This window comes from Mauremys mutica, chromosome 2 (genome assembly GCF_020497125.1).
Source record: "Mauremys mutica isolate MM-2020 ecotype Southern chromosome 2, ASM2049712v1, whole genome shotgun sequence".
Lineage (NCBI taxonomy): Eukaryota > Metazoa > Chordata > Testudines > Geoemydidae > Mauremys > Mauremys mutica.
This window is the reverse complement of record NC_059073.1, coordinates 295,654,391-295,667,638: the sequence shown is the minus strand read 5'-3', so window position 1 is coordinate 295,667,638 and position 13,248 is coordinate 295,654,391. Positions and strand designations below refer to the sequence as shown.

The 13,248-nt window shown below is 61.9% G+C and overlaps 1 protein-coding gene across 2 annotated transcripts; it reads right to left on the bottom strand.

The window, feature by feature from the left end:
* Positions 1-470: 470 nt before the first annotated feature.
* LOC123363363 (transmembrane protein 176B-like) lies at positions 471-9,683 on the bottom strand. Of its 2 annotated transcripts, none has more exons than XM_045004242.1 (7): positions 9,531-9,683; positions 6,434-6,667; positions 5,334-5,444; positions 4,758-4,814; positions 2,837-3,034; positions 1,843-1,953; positions 471-766 (listed from the first exon to the last, which is right to left on the bottom strand). In XM_045004242.1, the coding sequence occupies exons 2-7, from the start codon at positions 6,653-6,655 to the stop codon at positions 677-679; spliced, it is 789 nt and encodes a 262-aa protein (XP_044860177.1). In that variant the 5' UTR covers positions 6,656-6,667; positions 9,531-9,683; the 3' UTR covers positions 471-676. The 2 variants fall into 2 exon arrangements, with proteins under 2 accessions (XP_044860177.1, XP_044860178.1); XM_045004243.1 differs by lacking the exon at positions 9,531-9,683 and adding an exon at positions 8,806-8,928.
* Positions 9,684-13,248: the final 3,565 nt, after the last annotated feature.

Below are 13,248 nucleotides of genomic sequence, written 5' to 3'. Positions count from 1 at the left end.
ACTCTCGCCCTAGTGTCATGGAGTCGGGGCCCTGCACCCCCCACTTCCTGCGATTGACCAGGACTCTCAGCCAGCCAGGAAAGCAGGAGGTTTATTAGCCGACAGGACACAGTCCCAAGCAGAGCAGGTAGGTACAACCAGGACCCCTCAGCCAGGTCCCTCTGGGGAGGGGAGGGAGCTTAGACCCCAGCCTGGGGTTCCCTGCGTTGCACCCCCCAGCCCAAGACTGAAAACAAAACCACCTCCAGCAGCTCTCTCCCCCCTCCCCCAGCTCCTCCTCCCCTTTGTTCAGTCTCCCGGGCAGAAGGTGTCACTTCTCCCCACCCCCCTGCGGCTCAGGTTACAGCTCAGGGAGCTTCCTCCCATCCCCAATGTGACCCCCTGCGACGTTCCCAGGTCACATCCCCCCCACCGGCTCCCTGCTCTGCCACATCTAGTCCCTGGCTACAAAAAAAACAGGAGTACTTGTGGCACCTTAAAGACTAACAAATTTATTTTACGGCTGCTACTCTGAAACCTGGCTACAGCTAGTGCAGGAGGGGGAATGGAGGGGAGCCCCAGCTCCGGAGCCAGGGCAGGGAGGCGGGGGGGGATGCAGGCTGTGCAGAGCGGGGTTTTAAGATTGCAAAAAGAGAAGCAGTGCCAGGCAGGGCGAAGCTGGAGCCTGGCTGGGAGCTCAGATCTCCTGGGCTTTCTCCGGGTCCGGCGGGAGGATGCACTCAGAGGCCAGTAGCGGCTCCTTGCTCCCGGTCGCCTCGGCCCCCTCCTGAAAGCAGGGCAGAGGATTAGGGCTCCAGCACCCAACAGCGCAGCCAGCTGAGGGCGACGGTGCCCATAGCTCTGCACTGCCACAGCGCGCGCACAACCTGGGCAAGCTTCTGGCCCCCCCACCCCCCCGGGCTGGCACAGGCCCCCCTGGGCACAGAGGAGAGTCCGGTCGTGGCCTGAGCTCCTCTGCTGAGGAGAAGCCAGTGAGCAGACGGGTCCTGACCCCTTCGCGCTCTGCCGCTCCCAAGCCCCCCGGGACACTGAGGGTCTCCCAGCTCGGGGGCTCAGACCGCGCCCCAGGCGCTGGGCTGGGCAGACAGGCGGGGCCGGGGCAGAAAGGGCTCCCCAGGACTGCCTGCCCCCTTCTGTTATCACAAGTAGCCTGTGATGCTAACGGGATGGGGCTGCCCCACACAGACAGAAGAACGGCCGTACCGGGTCAGACTAAAGGCCCATCCAGCCCAGCATCCGACAGTGGCCAATGCCAGGTGCCCCAGAGGGAGTGAACCTAACAGGCAATGATCAAGTGATCTCTCTCCTGCCATCCATCTCCACCCTCTGATGAACAGGGGCTAGGGACACCATTCCTTACCCAGCCTGGCCAATAGCCATTCATGGACTTAACTGGATACATTCATGGTGGTTCTCTTTTAGAAATGGGGTGGGGGGAGGCGCTGCCAGCCAATCAGACAGCGCCGTCCGCTCCACCCATTTTGCACTGAGCCCCGCACGTCAGGTTACACCGCAGCTTTCAGTAGCTGGCACTGACAGGGCAACGGGCCCACTGCTCCCCGACTTGTGCTCCATGCTGGGGGGGACTCCCGGGGGGTGGGGGGGGGTCTCCTGGATCTCCACAGCAGCCCAGGGAGGGGTCATCTCAGCTACCCAGGAGCCCTGCTGGGACGTCTCCGCCCCTGCCACCCCCATACAGCACTAGGGTGTGTCTCCCCAGATCACTGACCCACCAATCCTCATGCCAGCCCTGGGGAGGCAGAGGGAAGCCCCTGGGCCAGGGCCCCCCACTGCTGGGAGATCAGCTGGGGCCCCCTAGAGACGCTCCTGCTCCCCCGTTACCTGCTTCCGGCAGCACAGGGCCCAGCAGCCGTACAGGAAGGAGTAGGAGGCGATGCAGAGGCCGGTGGCCGTGGTCAGTAGCAGCAGCAGCCGCACGCCCAGGAACAGGTTCTGGGAACAGCAGAGGGGACAGGCAGCACCACAGTCACGGGGTCCCACCCTGCCGGGCCGGGAGCCAGCCAGCTCCGAGGGCTCCATGCTCAGACAGCGGCTGGAACAGCCAGAGCAGTGTGCACAGCGGGGGCTCTGCCTGGGGCCTGCTACCGGGCCGGCACTAGCAGGCGGGGGCCCTGGCTGGGCTCGGGGGCTGGTCCCTCATTTCAGCCCCATGGGCCTCATTCTAGTTCCCATGCTCTTGCTGGGGGGCAAGCCCCGCAGAGGCCATCCCGGGGGCTGCCCCCAGGGGCAGTACGGAGCCCGGGCGTCAGATCCTTCCAGCCAAGCCTCGCCCAGCACCACCGCGATCGGGGGAGGGGCCCAGCCCCAAGGTCCCGTGGCAGAGTCAGGATAGAACCCAGGAGTCCTGGGGCTTGGATCACCATAGCACAGCGGCCTCCCACTCCTGCAGGAGGAGACGCACGTCCCACTGGCTAAACTCTGCCTCAGTGACCCGGACATCCTGCCAGACGGAGCCTCTCCACGGGGGGGGGGGGGGTGACCCTTCTCTGCACAGGGACACTGAGGGGCGGGGAGCCCCCTCAGCCTGGGGACACTGGGGGGCAGGGGGTGACCCTCCTCTGCACAGGGTCTCCCTAGGAGTGACCGTTGGCCAGCTGGAAGGTCACGGCCCTGCAGAGGCTCCAGGCCCCGTGGGTCCCATGCAGAGCTGCTGGGGGGGGGGGGGGATGTCTCCCACCGGGTGTGCACCTCTGCCTTCAGCTGGCCGGGGCAAGGGACAGCCCAGCCCCTGCTGGCGCCTGCAGAGAGGGGTCCCGTTGCTGCAGCGTGGGGGGCCGGGGGCGCTGTGGTGACCGCGCCGGGGGAGGCTGCTCACCTCAAAGCTCCTGAACTCTCGCCTGCAGTTGCGCTGCCTCCAGGAGTCATCGGAGTCCGAGGGCGGGGATGGGACCGAGTCACACTCGTAGGAGCCTTCGACACGGGGGAAATCCCACACCATGTTCTGCACCCCTATGATCACAGCCACGGTGGCCGAGACAGCGCTGGCCAGGGTGAGCAACGAGGCTAGCCAGACCTGAGGGGGAGGGGACACACCGGGTGAGGCACGGGCCTCCCCTCCCCACGCAGGGCCATGGGCCAGCCCCAGGCTGCAGGGATGGAGGTGACACCGCAGGGTGGGGGGCTGCCCAGCTCCTCCCACTGGCAGACGGGGTGCTACTGAGGGAGCAGGGCACATGGGGGGGCACGCTGGCTCTGTGCATCATGAGGCCTCTCGGGAAAAGGAGGCAGCAAGAGAGAAAAGCCGAGGAGGAGGTGCCCTTCCCCTCCCAGCTGGGTCTGAGTGTCCCTGATCTCAGAGCCTCAGCGCTGCAGGCCCCCAGCCCCCAGCCACCGGGCTGCAATGCAAGAGGGGCTGATACAGAGAAGTCAGGACCAGTCAGAGCACTTCCCATGTCACCATGAAAACTCACTCCTGGAAAGCTGGGCGAGGTAATGTGGGTGTGGGGGGGTAAATATATATCAAGGTGGGTGAGGTAAATATTTTATTGGACCAGCTTCTGTTGGGGAGAGAGTCAGACCGACCCCCTTCTTCCCCAAGGCCCCAGCCTCTCCTCCTCCCCAGGAGCCCGGCTTGCTGGAGCTCAGTTCTTCCCCTCCCCTCCCTGCCGCGGGATCAGCTGTCTCCCCCCTGCTGGCAGACAGAGCTGGTCGGCGGGGGCGGGGTATGCAGCAGGCTGGGGGAGAGCGGAGCCTGGGCCCTGCCCCTGGCGCCATGGTAACCCCGCCTAAGGCTCCACGTTTTTTGAAAACGTGCTGAGGGGCAGCAGCCGCTTCCCCTGCACCCCACTAGCTACGCTCCTGCTCTGCCCACCCGGCTTGGACTCCCGCAGGATCCTGCCCCCAGGACTCCCGCATCCGGCCCGGCCAGCTGAGCTGCAGCGCGGCTGTTGGAGACACGCCCGGCCGGAGTCACTGACTCTGCGTGACAGAGACACACACGCGCCTGCCTCCCCATCAGCCGCTCCAATGGGGGCGACCGGCCCCAGGGGAAAAAATCGGCTCCTTATTCCCAGCCGGGACAGGTCTGGTTCTGCTCCAGCCAGGGGCTCTCATCCGGGCCCTGCCTGCCGGAGCCAAGGGCCGTCTGCCCCAGAGCCCCCTCCCCTGCCCGGACTGGGCTCCGGGCGCCTGCAGCCCGCGCTCACGGCACCGCCGGCCCCTCCCCCGCCCAGCCCGCGCTCACGGCACCGCCGGCCCCTCCCCCGCCCAGCCCGCGCTCACGGCACCGCCGGCCCCTCCCCCGCCCAGCCCGCGCTCACGGCACCGCCGGCCCCTCCCCCGCCCAGCCCGCGCTCACGGCACCGCCGGCCCCGCCCCGGCCCAGCCCGCGCGCACGGCACCGCCGGCCCCTCCCCCGCCCAGCCCGCGCTCACGGCACCGCCGGCCCCTCCCCTGGAGACACTAACCCAGCGAGCTCCGGCAGCCCCTCCCGGGAGGCAGGTTTCCCAGCCCTCGGCTCATCCCTGTGGCTCCTTCCTGACCCTTTCCCATTCGTCACCATCCTTCCGGAAGTGCCAACACCAGTCAGGCCTGCTCCCCCTCACCTGGGCGTCGGGGTCCAGGCAATGCAGCTGCCCTCACGGGAAATGGGGTCAGGCTGGGCGTAGCCAGTCGCTGGGGCCCACACCCAGGGCACTTCCCTTCAGTACAAAGCAGAGCCCCCTGGAGGCAGCAGCCCGTGCCCGGCCCCCTGGCCCCTCACTCACCCCGCAGCCTGGGCCCGGCCCCCAACTCACCCAGCAGCCGGTGCCACGCTTCTCGCTCACAATGCAAGAGACTCCCGAGATGATGAGCTGCGGAAGGGAAACCGGGGTGAGTGCGGTGCAGGCTGGGGCGCTGCCAGGAGAGAGACCTCACCCCCAGCACCCACCCCAAGGTCCCCAGCAAAGGTGCAGGGGTTGCTGTGCCCTGGGGTTTCCTCTGGGCCAGCCGACAGTCCCTGGGGCCCACGGGAGCACAGCGTGGTGGGGATCAGGACAGAGCGTGGGCTGGCCCACGCCAGAGGGGACCGGAAAACCGGTCACTCGCTGACGAGCCATGTCCCTCTAACGAGCCCCAGCAGCCACTGGAGCCCAAGAACTGCAGCTGCGAAGCTGCTTTGGGCATTACAGAGAGACCCCCCGAATCCCAGCTCAAGAGCTCACGCCCGGGGAGACAGGGCCGGCTTTGGGCTGAGGAGTAGCTGCAGAAGTCCCACCCCTCTTTGTTTCCCAGGCTCTTTGTTTCCCAGGAACAGGCCCCTGAGTGGGGTCTGGAGCAGGGGAGCCAGTGCTGCTGCTCCGAGCGGCAGGGCAGGGCTGTGTGTGACTCACCAGAGCGCCTGTCCAGAACGGGGATCCCGACCAGAACTCCGCCGTGTCCGGCGCGAAGCAGAGCATCATGCCAATGGCCCCGCACACGATCCCGAGCAGCACCTGGCAGGCCTGCAAGATCCACCCACAGGAGTCAACAGATGGACACTGCAGCCTGCCTCACCCCACACCCATCTCCTCTCCCTCCTCACAGCTAGAAACAGTTCTCACAGAGGCAGGACCAAGTCTCCCTAGTTTGCTTATGAGACTATCATGTGAGACAGTGTCAGAGTCTTGCAAAATCAAGATCCATCACATCTACAGCTTCCCCCACCCAGGGACCCTGTCGCAGGAGGAAATTCGGCTGATTTGGGATAATATATCCATGACAAATCCATGTGAGCAAGACACGAGAAGTCATTCTTCCACTCTACTCTGTGCTGGTTAGGCCTCAGCTGGAGTATTGTGTCCAGTTCTGGGCACCGCATTTCAAGAAAGATGTGGAGAAAGTGGAGAGGGTCCAGAGAAGAGCAACATTAAAGATTAAAGGTCTTGAGAACATGACCGATGAAGGAAGGCTGAAAGAATTGGGTTTGTTTAGTCTGGAAAAGAGAAGACAGAGGGGACATGATAGCAGTTTTCAGGTATCTAAAAGGGTGTCATGAGGAGGAGGGAGAAAACTTGTTCACCTTAGCCTCTAAGGACAGAGCAAGAAGCAATGGGCTTAAACTGCAGCAAGGGAGGTTTAGGTTGGACATTAGGAAAAAGTTCCTAACTGTCAGGGTGGTTAAACACTGGAATAAATTGCCTAGGGAGGTCGTGGAATCGCCATCTCTGGAGATATTTAAGAGTAGGTTAGATAAATGTCTATCAGGGATGGTCTAGACAGTATTTGGTCCTGCCATGAGGGCAGGGGACTGGACTCGATGACCTCTCGAGGTCCCTTCCAGTCCTAGAGTCTATGAAAACCCATGCTGGCTGTTCCTTAGACCCGATTTTCCTCTAGGTGCTTACAAACGGATTGTAAGCCACACTCCTGCTCACCGGGCTCTCCCCCCTAAGCACCTCTGTGTCCCTGCGGCACCACGATCTCAGTCCCGTCCTGCCACGACGGCACTTACCCCCAGCACTTTCTGCTCCCCGCGGCAGCAGCCCTTGGCAAGGCCCTGGCTGGCGGGTGCCCCAGGCCTGGCGGGTGCCCCAGGCCTGGCCCTCGCCTGTTGCACGGACCTGACCAGGAAGGCCAGCGATGACTCCTGGCTGACGTTGATGTTGATGACGGTCTTGTCCGAGCCCTCAGAGGAAACCTCCATGTTGTTCAGCTTCACCACGCTGGTCGGCATCCTGACCCCGTTCTGAAACGGAGGGGGGAGTGAGAGCAGAGCCCAACCTCTGTGCCCCCCAGGCCCGACCTGCGCAGCCCCCACGCCGACACACCCACTAGAACAGGGGTTCCCCAGACCACTGTGCCCCACTGAGCACAGCGACGCCAACACCTCCTGGCCGCCTGGGAAGGGGCCGTTTCAAACAGGCCTGGGAACGGTGCAACGGCGGCTGGATGCCATAGGGCTTGTGAGAGGGAATCAGCCCAGGGCCCATCCCCAGCAGTGGCAGGGAAGTGGCTGCAACCCCTGCACTGGGCAGTGACGGGATAACCTGAGATGGGATCTCCCCACAGGGTCAGCTCCTTCCTCTCCCCCATTGTTAGGGGTCAATTTATGCCCTGAAGCAGGCGGGTTCATAGCCCTTCCCACACGAATCCTCACCACACTGACTCTCGATGTTCTCATTAGCCATAGATTCGGCCAGTCTATTCTGAATCATGCTAAGGTTGGCCTCAGTTAGATCCTGTGGCATTGAGTTCCACAGGTTAACTCGGGTGGTGTGAAAAACAATTTCCTGTCATCCACCCACTCCCAGCACTACCTTATTTTCTTTCCATTGTGCCAGCAAATTTCTAATCACTTAAAAATGACCAAGGTATGAGGAGTGGTTTGGAATGTATCCTGTGCACACTCGCTGTGCCAGGACCCCAGTGTGTGAGGTGCTGTACGTACACCGAACAAAGGGATGGCCCCTGCCCCAGGGAGCTGACAACCTAAGTCTAAGCCAAGAGACAAAGCCAGCCGGGGAGCACAAGGGAGCGGTGAGCAGAGCAGCCGGGGAAGCTGCAGGGTGTCACTGTGCCATGGCCAGGCCAAGGTCCAGAGCAGCGAGTAGCTGCGTCCCCCGCCCTGTAACCTGGGGTGCCTGTTTCTCTGCTGCAGCCACCGGCCTGTCTGCTCCCCCAGCGGGACACGGCTCAGCTCGCATGGCCCAGCCCCAGGCCAGCAGGGCTCGGGTGCTGGGCAGGAGATGGGAGTGGAACAGGGGTCTGCAACCCCCCCACCCCAGGCCTCTTGCAGTTTCCTGTCCGGTCCCGCCCCGCCCCTCCCTCCTGCAATCCCCGCCCCGGCCCCCAGCCCCAGCCCCCCTCCTGCAATCCCCGGCACGAGGTGGGGTCGTGGGGAGCTCCCCCGCAGGGGTCAGACATGGGGGGCAGCCGGGGGGGGGACAGGGAGCGGCACGGGGCGGTTGTGGGGAGCTCCCCGCGGGGGGCAGGCATGGGGGGGCAGCCCAGCTGGCAGGGAGCGGCACGGGGGGGTCGGCGCTCCCCCCGCGGGGGGCAGGCATGGGGGGGGCAGCCCGGGGGGCAGGGAGCGGCACAGGGGGGTCGGAGCTCCCCCCGCGGGGGGCAGACATGGGGGGGGCAGCCCGGGGGGCAGGGAGCGGCACGGGGGGGTCGGAGCTCCCCCCGGGGCGGGAACAGGTAGCGGCACGGGGGGGTGCAGGGAGCTCCCCGCGGGGGTCAGGCATGGGGGGCAGCCCAGGGGGGAGGGAGCGGCACGGGGGGGTCGGACCTCCCCCCGCGGGGGGCAGGCATGGGGGGGGCAGCCCGGGGGGCAGGGAGCCGCACGGGGGGGTCGGAGCTCCCCCCGCGGGGGGCAGGCCTGGGGGGGCAGCCCGGGGGGGGGGAGGGAGCGGCACGGGGGGGTTGCAGGGAGCTCCCCGCGGGGGGCAGTCCTGGGGGGGCAGCCCGGGGGGGAGGGAGCGGCACGGGGGGGAGGAGCTCCCCCCGCGGGGTTCAGGCATGGGGGGGGCAGCCCAGGGGGCAGGGAGCGGCACGGGGGGGTCGGAGCTCCCCCCGCGGGGGGCAGGCATGGGGGGGGACCGGGGAGCGGCACGGGGCGGTTGTGGGGAGCTCCCCGCGGGGGGCAGGCATGGGGGGCAGCCCAGGGGGCAGGGAGCGGCACGGGGGGGTTGCAGGGAGCTCCCCCCGCGGGGGGCAGCCCGGGGGGGGGGGAGAGAGCAGCACGGGAGGGGGTTGCGGGGAGCTCCCCCCGCAGGGGTCAGACATGGGGGGCAGCCCGGGGGGAGCAGGGAGCCGCTGGCAGGTCACAGCCCCGCCCCCCCGCAGCAGAACCCCCCAAAGCAAATGGCTGGAAATACGAACCGGCCCCGCCAGACCCCGCGCAGCTCCCGGACCCCGAAGTGCGCAGTCCGCGGCCCGTGTGCACTGAGCATGCGCAGCTGATCTGCCGACGCCACTGCCCTGCCCCTGCCCTTACACCCGCGGGGGCTGTTCCCAGGGGGGCAAGGGGGCGAATCGGAGCGGGGGGGCGGGGTCTGAGCGAGGGGCGGGAGCTGGAGGCCGGGGCCGGAGGGGGCTGAAGGGGAAATCAGGGCTGGGGGAGCAGCAGGGGTGACAGGCAAAGCCCGGCCCGGGGGGGGGCACAGGGGGCAGCAGTTGCCCCAGGGGCACTGAGACCCCCCCCCCCATTGCAAAAATCGTGGGGGGCAAAGGGGCTTTTGTATTTCCCCTCCCACAGGCAGCAGCCCCTCAGCGTGGGGCCCCACTGCCCGGTCCCTGCCGCTCCCCGGACTGAGCTCCCGGCCGAGGCTCCGGCTACACCCCGAAGCTCCAAGCGCGGCCGCGGTGCCAGCACGCCCGGGAACCCCCCGCCACCAGGGGCTGAGCTCCGCGTGCCGGAGCCGAGCCTGAACGTGCTCAGACTCGCTGTGCTGGGGGGTGTGTGTGTGTGTGGGGGGATTTTTCACACCCCTGAGCCGGCGAGTTCCAGCACGTTCACTTGCCCGCGTAGAGAATCCCTGAGACTTAATTCAGTGAAACACTTGACACAGCTCCCCTCAGACACAACGAATCCCTTCTCCCTGTACCTGATGGCAAAGAGTCTCCGAGCAGTTTCCAAGTTGTTTTAGCTGCTGCTGGGATTCCCTGAATTTTTAATTCTCGTTTTTTCTTCTCCTTTTTAGAGCAGATGTTTATTCTGTTGGATCATCTGACTTCCACTCCGACTGGCTTTCTGGCCTAGTGTCAAAACTTGGTTTGGAGTCACTCCACCACTGGGAATTGCATTTTTGCAACTGGAAGAAGCAGCAAAGAATCCTCTGGCACCTTATAGACTAACAGACATTTTGCAGCATGAGCTTTCGTGGGTGAATCCCCACTGCTTGCATCCGAAGAAGTGGGTATTCACCCACGAAAGCTCATGCTGCAAAACGTCTGTTAGTCTATAAGGTGCCACAGGATTCTTGGCTGCTTCTACAGAACCAGACTAACACGGCTCCCCCTCTGATACTTGATTTTTGCAACTGTTATTTCGCCTCTCAGTCCAGCCCTTGGTGTTTTTCCACATGCCGTTGTGTACAGCTTGACTCTCAACTATTCAACAAAGGCAGAAAGCTCTTCTAACCAGAGAGAGATCGTGTGGTGCTTGTTCACGTCGCATTGTGTCCACAGTAGTCAGCATTAGTTTCTTCTGCTCCTAATGAAAATAGCAGGGTAGGTTTGCTTATTGTGCTAGGCCAGGGATTCTCCAACCATGCACTGTGGCTTGTAAGGGAAAGCCGCTAGATGGCCATGAGACACTGTTTACCTGAGCGTCCACATGTGCGGCCCTTCGCAGCTCTCAGGAACTGCTAATGGTAAGAATTCACTCTCTCTCTGCTACAAGTTGCAAATTGCTACAGAGAGCGTCTCACATCCCTATGGTGTGAGAAACTGCTACCTGTAGGAATTCACTTCATCACATATATAGCAGTGTAACAAGTAGCACATCCCTACAGATTGCAGTTTCTTACACGCGTGTGTGAAAATGATCTCTGTAGGATCGTGCTACCTGCATCAGTGACACGTCCTACTTTGCTAAAAAAGGCCATCTGATGTAGCTAATTCAAGCAGTCTCACGTGTAAAACCAACCTGATAGCTTTGGTTGATCGCAGGATGACTATGAGCTGCCAATGTGATATGGCCATGAAAAAAGCTAATGCGGTCTTGGGATGCCTCAGGCGAGGTATTTCCAGTAGAGATAAGGAGGTGTTAGTACTGTTATATAAAGCACTGGTGAGACCTCATCTGGAATAGTGTGTGCAGTTCTGGGCTCCCATGTTTAAGAAGGGTGAATTCAAACTGGAACAGGTTCAGAGACGGGCTACTAGGATGATCCGAGGAATGGAAGGAGACTCAAAGAGCTTGGCCTAACTAACCAAAAGAAGGTTGAGGGGGGATATGATTGCTCTCTATAAATATATCAGAGGGATAAATACCAGGGAGGGAGAGGAATTATTTAAGCTTAGTACCAATGTGGACACAAGAACAAATGGATATAAACTGGACACTAGGAAGTTTAGACTTGAAATTAGACGAAGGTTTCTAACCATCAGAGGAGTGAAGTTCTGGAACAGCCTTCCAAGGGGCAAAAGACATATCTGGCTTCAAGACTAAGCTTGATAAGTTTATGGAGGGGATGGTATGATGGGATAGCCTAATTTTGGCAATTAATTCGTCTTTGACTACTAGAGGTAAATATGTCCAATGGTCTGTGATGGGATGTTAGATGGGTTGGGATCTGAGTTACTACAGAGAATTCTTTCCTGGGTGCTGGCTGGTGAGTCTTGCCCACATGCTCAGGGTTTAGCTGATCACCATATTTAGGGCCGGGAAGGAATTTTCCTCCAGGGCAGATTGACAGAAGCCCTGGGGGTTTTTCGTCTTCCTCTGCAGTGTGGGGCACGGGTCACTTGCTGGAGGATTCTCTGCAGCTTGAGGTCTTCAAACCACAATTTGAGGACTTCAGTAACTCAGACATAGATCAGGGGTTTGATACAGGAGTGGGTGGGTGAGATTCTGTGGCCTGCGTTGTGCAGGAGGTCAGACTAGATGATCATAATGGTCCCTTCTGACCTAAAGTCCATGAGTCTATGATTCTTTAACAGTGTAACAAGCCTTGTGGATGGGGGGAAGTGGTCGACATGGTCTCTCTTGCCTTTAGTGAGGCTTTTGATACTGTCTCGCATGACCTTCTCATAAACAAACTAGGGAAATACAACCTAGATGGAGCTAAAATAAGATGGGTGCAAAACTAGTTGGAAAACAGTTCCGACAGTAGTTATCAGTGATTCACAGGCTGAAAGGGCGTAACGAGTGGGGTTCTCCAGGGATCAGGTCAGGATAAGTTTCTATTCCAAATCTCAATCAGTGATTGAGCTAATGGCATAGGGGGTACACTGATAACGTTTGTGAATGACTGCCCAGGAAGGAGCATTGCGGAAAGGGATCTGGGGCTCCTAGTGGACCACAAGCTGAATATGAGTGAACAGTGTAATGCTGCTGCTGCTGCAAAAAGAACAGCACTCTGGGATGTCTGCTCTGCTCTGCGCTGATTAGGCCTCAGCTGGAGTATTGCGTCCAGTTCTGGGTGCCACGTTTCAGGAATGATGTGGACAAACTGGAGAAAGTCCAGAGAAGGGGGGCGGGGAATGTAAGGTCTAGAGAACGTGACCTGTGAGGGAAGATTGACACATAACAGTTTTCAAGAATGTAAAAATCAAGTAGCATCTTTTGACAGAAGCTGTTTCTTACAATCTATACGTATCACTCACTGCTACAGATGGCACGTTTCTACGCGGAGCAATTTCACATAGATTATAGTGCAAGGAACTGCTACCTGTAGGCATTTGCTACATCAGCTAGCAGTTTACCACAATGGCAGTCAGTCTCTTACAATCTATACAGATCAATAACTGATACTGGTTGCACAGTACTACGGGGAGCAGTTTACTACACTACACCTGTCCCACCCCAGCTCGCCGCAGTTCGTTCACAGACTGCAGGGGGTGGGCTCGGGGCGGTGCAAAGCTCCACTTCTCTGCTGGGTTTTGCCCTGGGGTGGCCCCGGGGGCCCCCGCTGGAAGCTGAGCGAGCCCCAGGGCTGTGCCAGGCCATGGGGCCCTCGAGCGGGCAGCCCCGACCCAGCCAGAGCAGCGGGGTGCCCAGGCTCTCCCCCGCGTGTGGGGGGCTCGGTCCAGAGACAGCCCAACAGGGAACCCGCAGCCCAGGCCTGGCTGGGCTCGCTTCCTCCCTGGAGAGTACCCAGCGGGGCAGGCAGGGCTGTGGGGGCCGCCCGGGTCGGGGTGTGGGAAGCCCGGTGCAGAGAGGCGAGGTGGGGAGCTGGGGGTGCAGCGCTGGTGGGGGGGGGGTTACCCTGTGCACCTGGGGATCATGAGCCTCCCTGGCCCATGTCAGACGTGACCAGCCCCGGCACAGGCTGCTCTGGTTTGCAACCCAGGACGGTGCAGGCCTGTCCGGATTCCCCAGGGCTGGCAGGGTGGGGGTGAGTGGGGTGAAGCCGGGGGAAGGCGAGAGCCGGTGGGTAGGGGACCCTGGTGCACCGCAGCACCAGGGGATGGTGGGGAACCCCGGCTGAGCCTCGACTTCAGGGGACATGGGAGGAAACAAAGGGGAGGCGGAGGCTGGCACCAGACAAGGAATTGCCCCCTGCCCCCAGGCCAAAGCCCAGCCGGCCAGCTCTGGGGTGGGAGCTGGGCAGCACAGTCCAGCCGCAGGCCCCTGTGCAGACAAGTACCAGAGGAGAT

Excerpts from the sequence above, each read along its gene's own strand:
- LOC123363363 (XM_045004242.1), bottom strand. The coding sequence starts at position 6,655 with ATGCCGACCAGCGTGGTGAAGCTGAACAACATGGAGGTTTCCTCTGAG. Across the intron at positions 5,445-6,433 it reads GGGAGCAGAAAGTGCTGGGG|GCCTGCCAGGTGCTGCTCGG; the intron begins GTAAGTGCCGTC and ends TGGATCTTGCAG. Across the intron at positions 1,954-2,836 it reads GAGAGTTCAGGAGCTTTGAG|AACCTGTTCCTGGGCGTGCG; the intron begins GTGAGCAGCCTC and ends TGCTGTTCCCAG.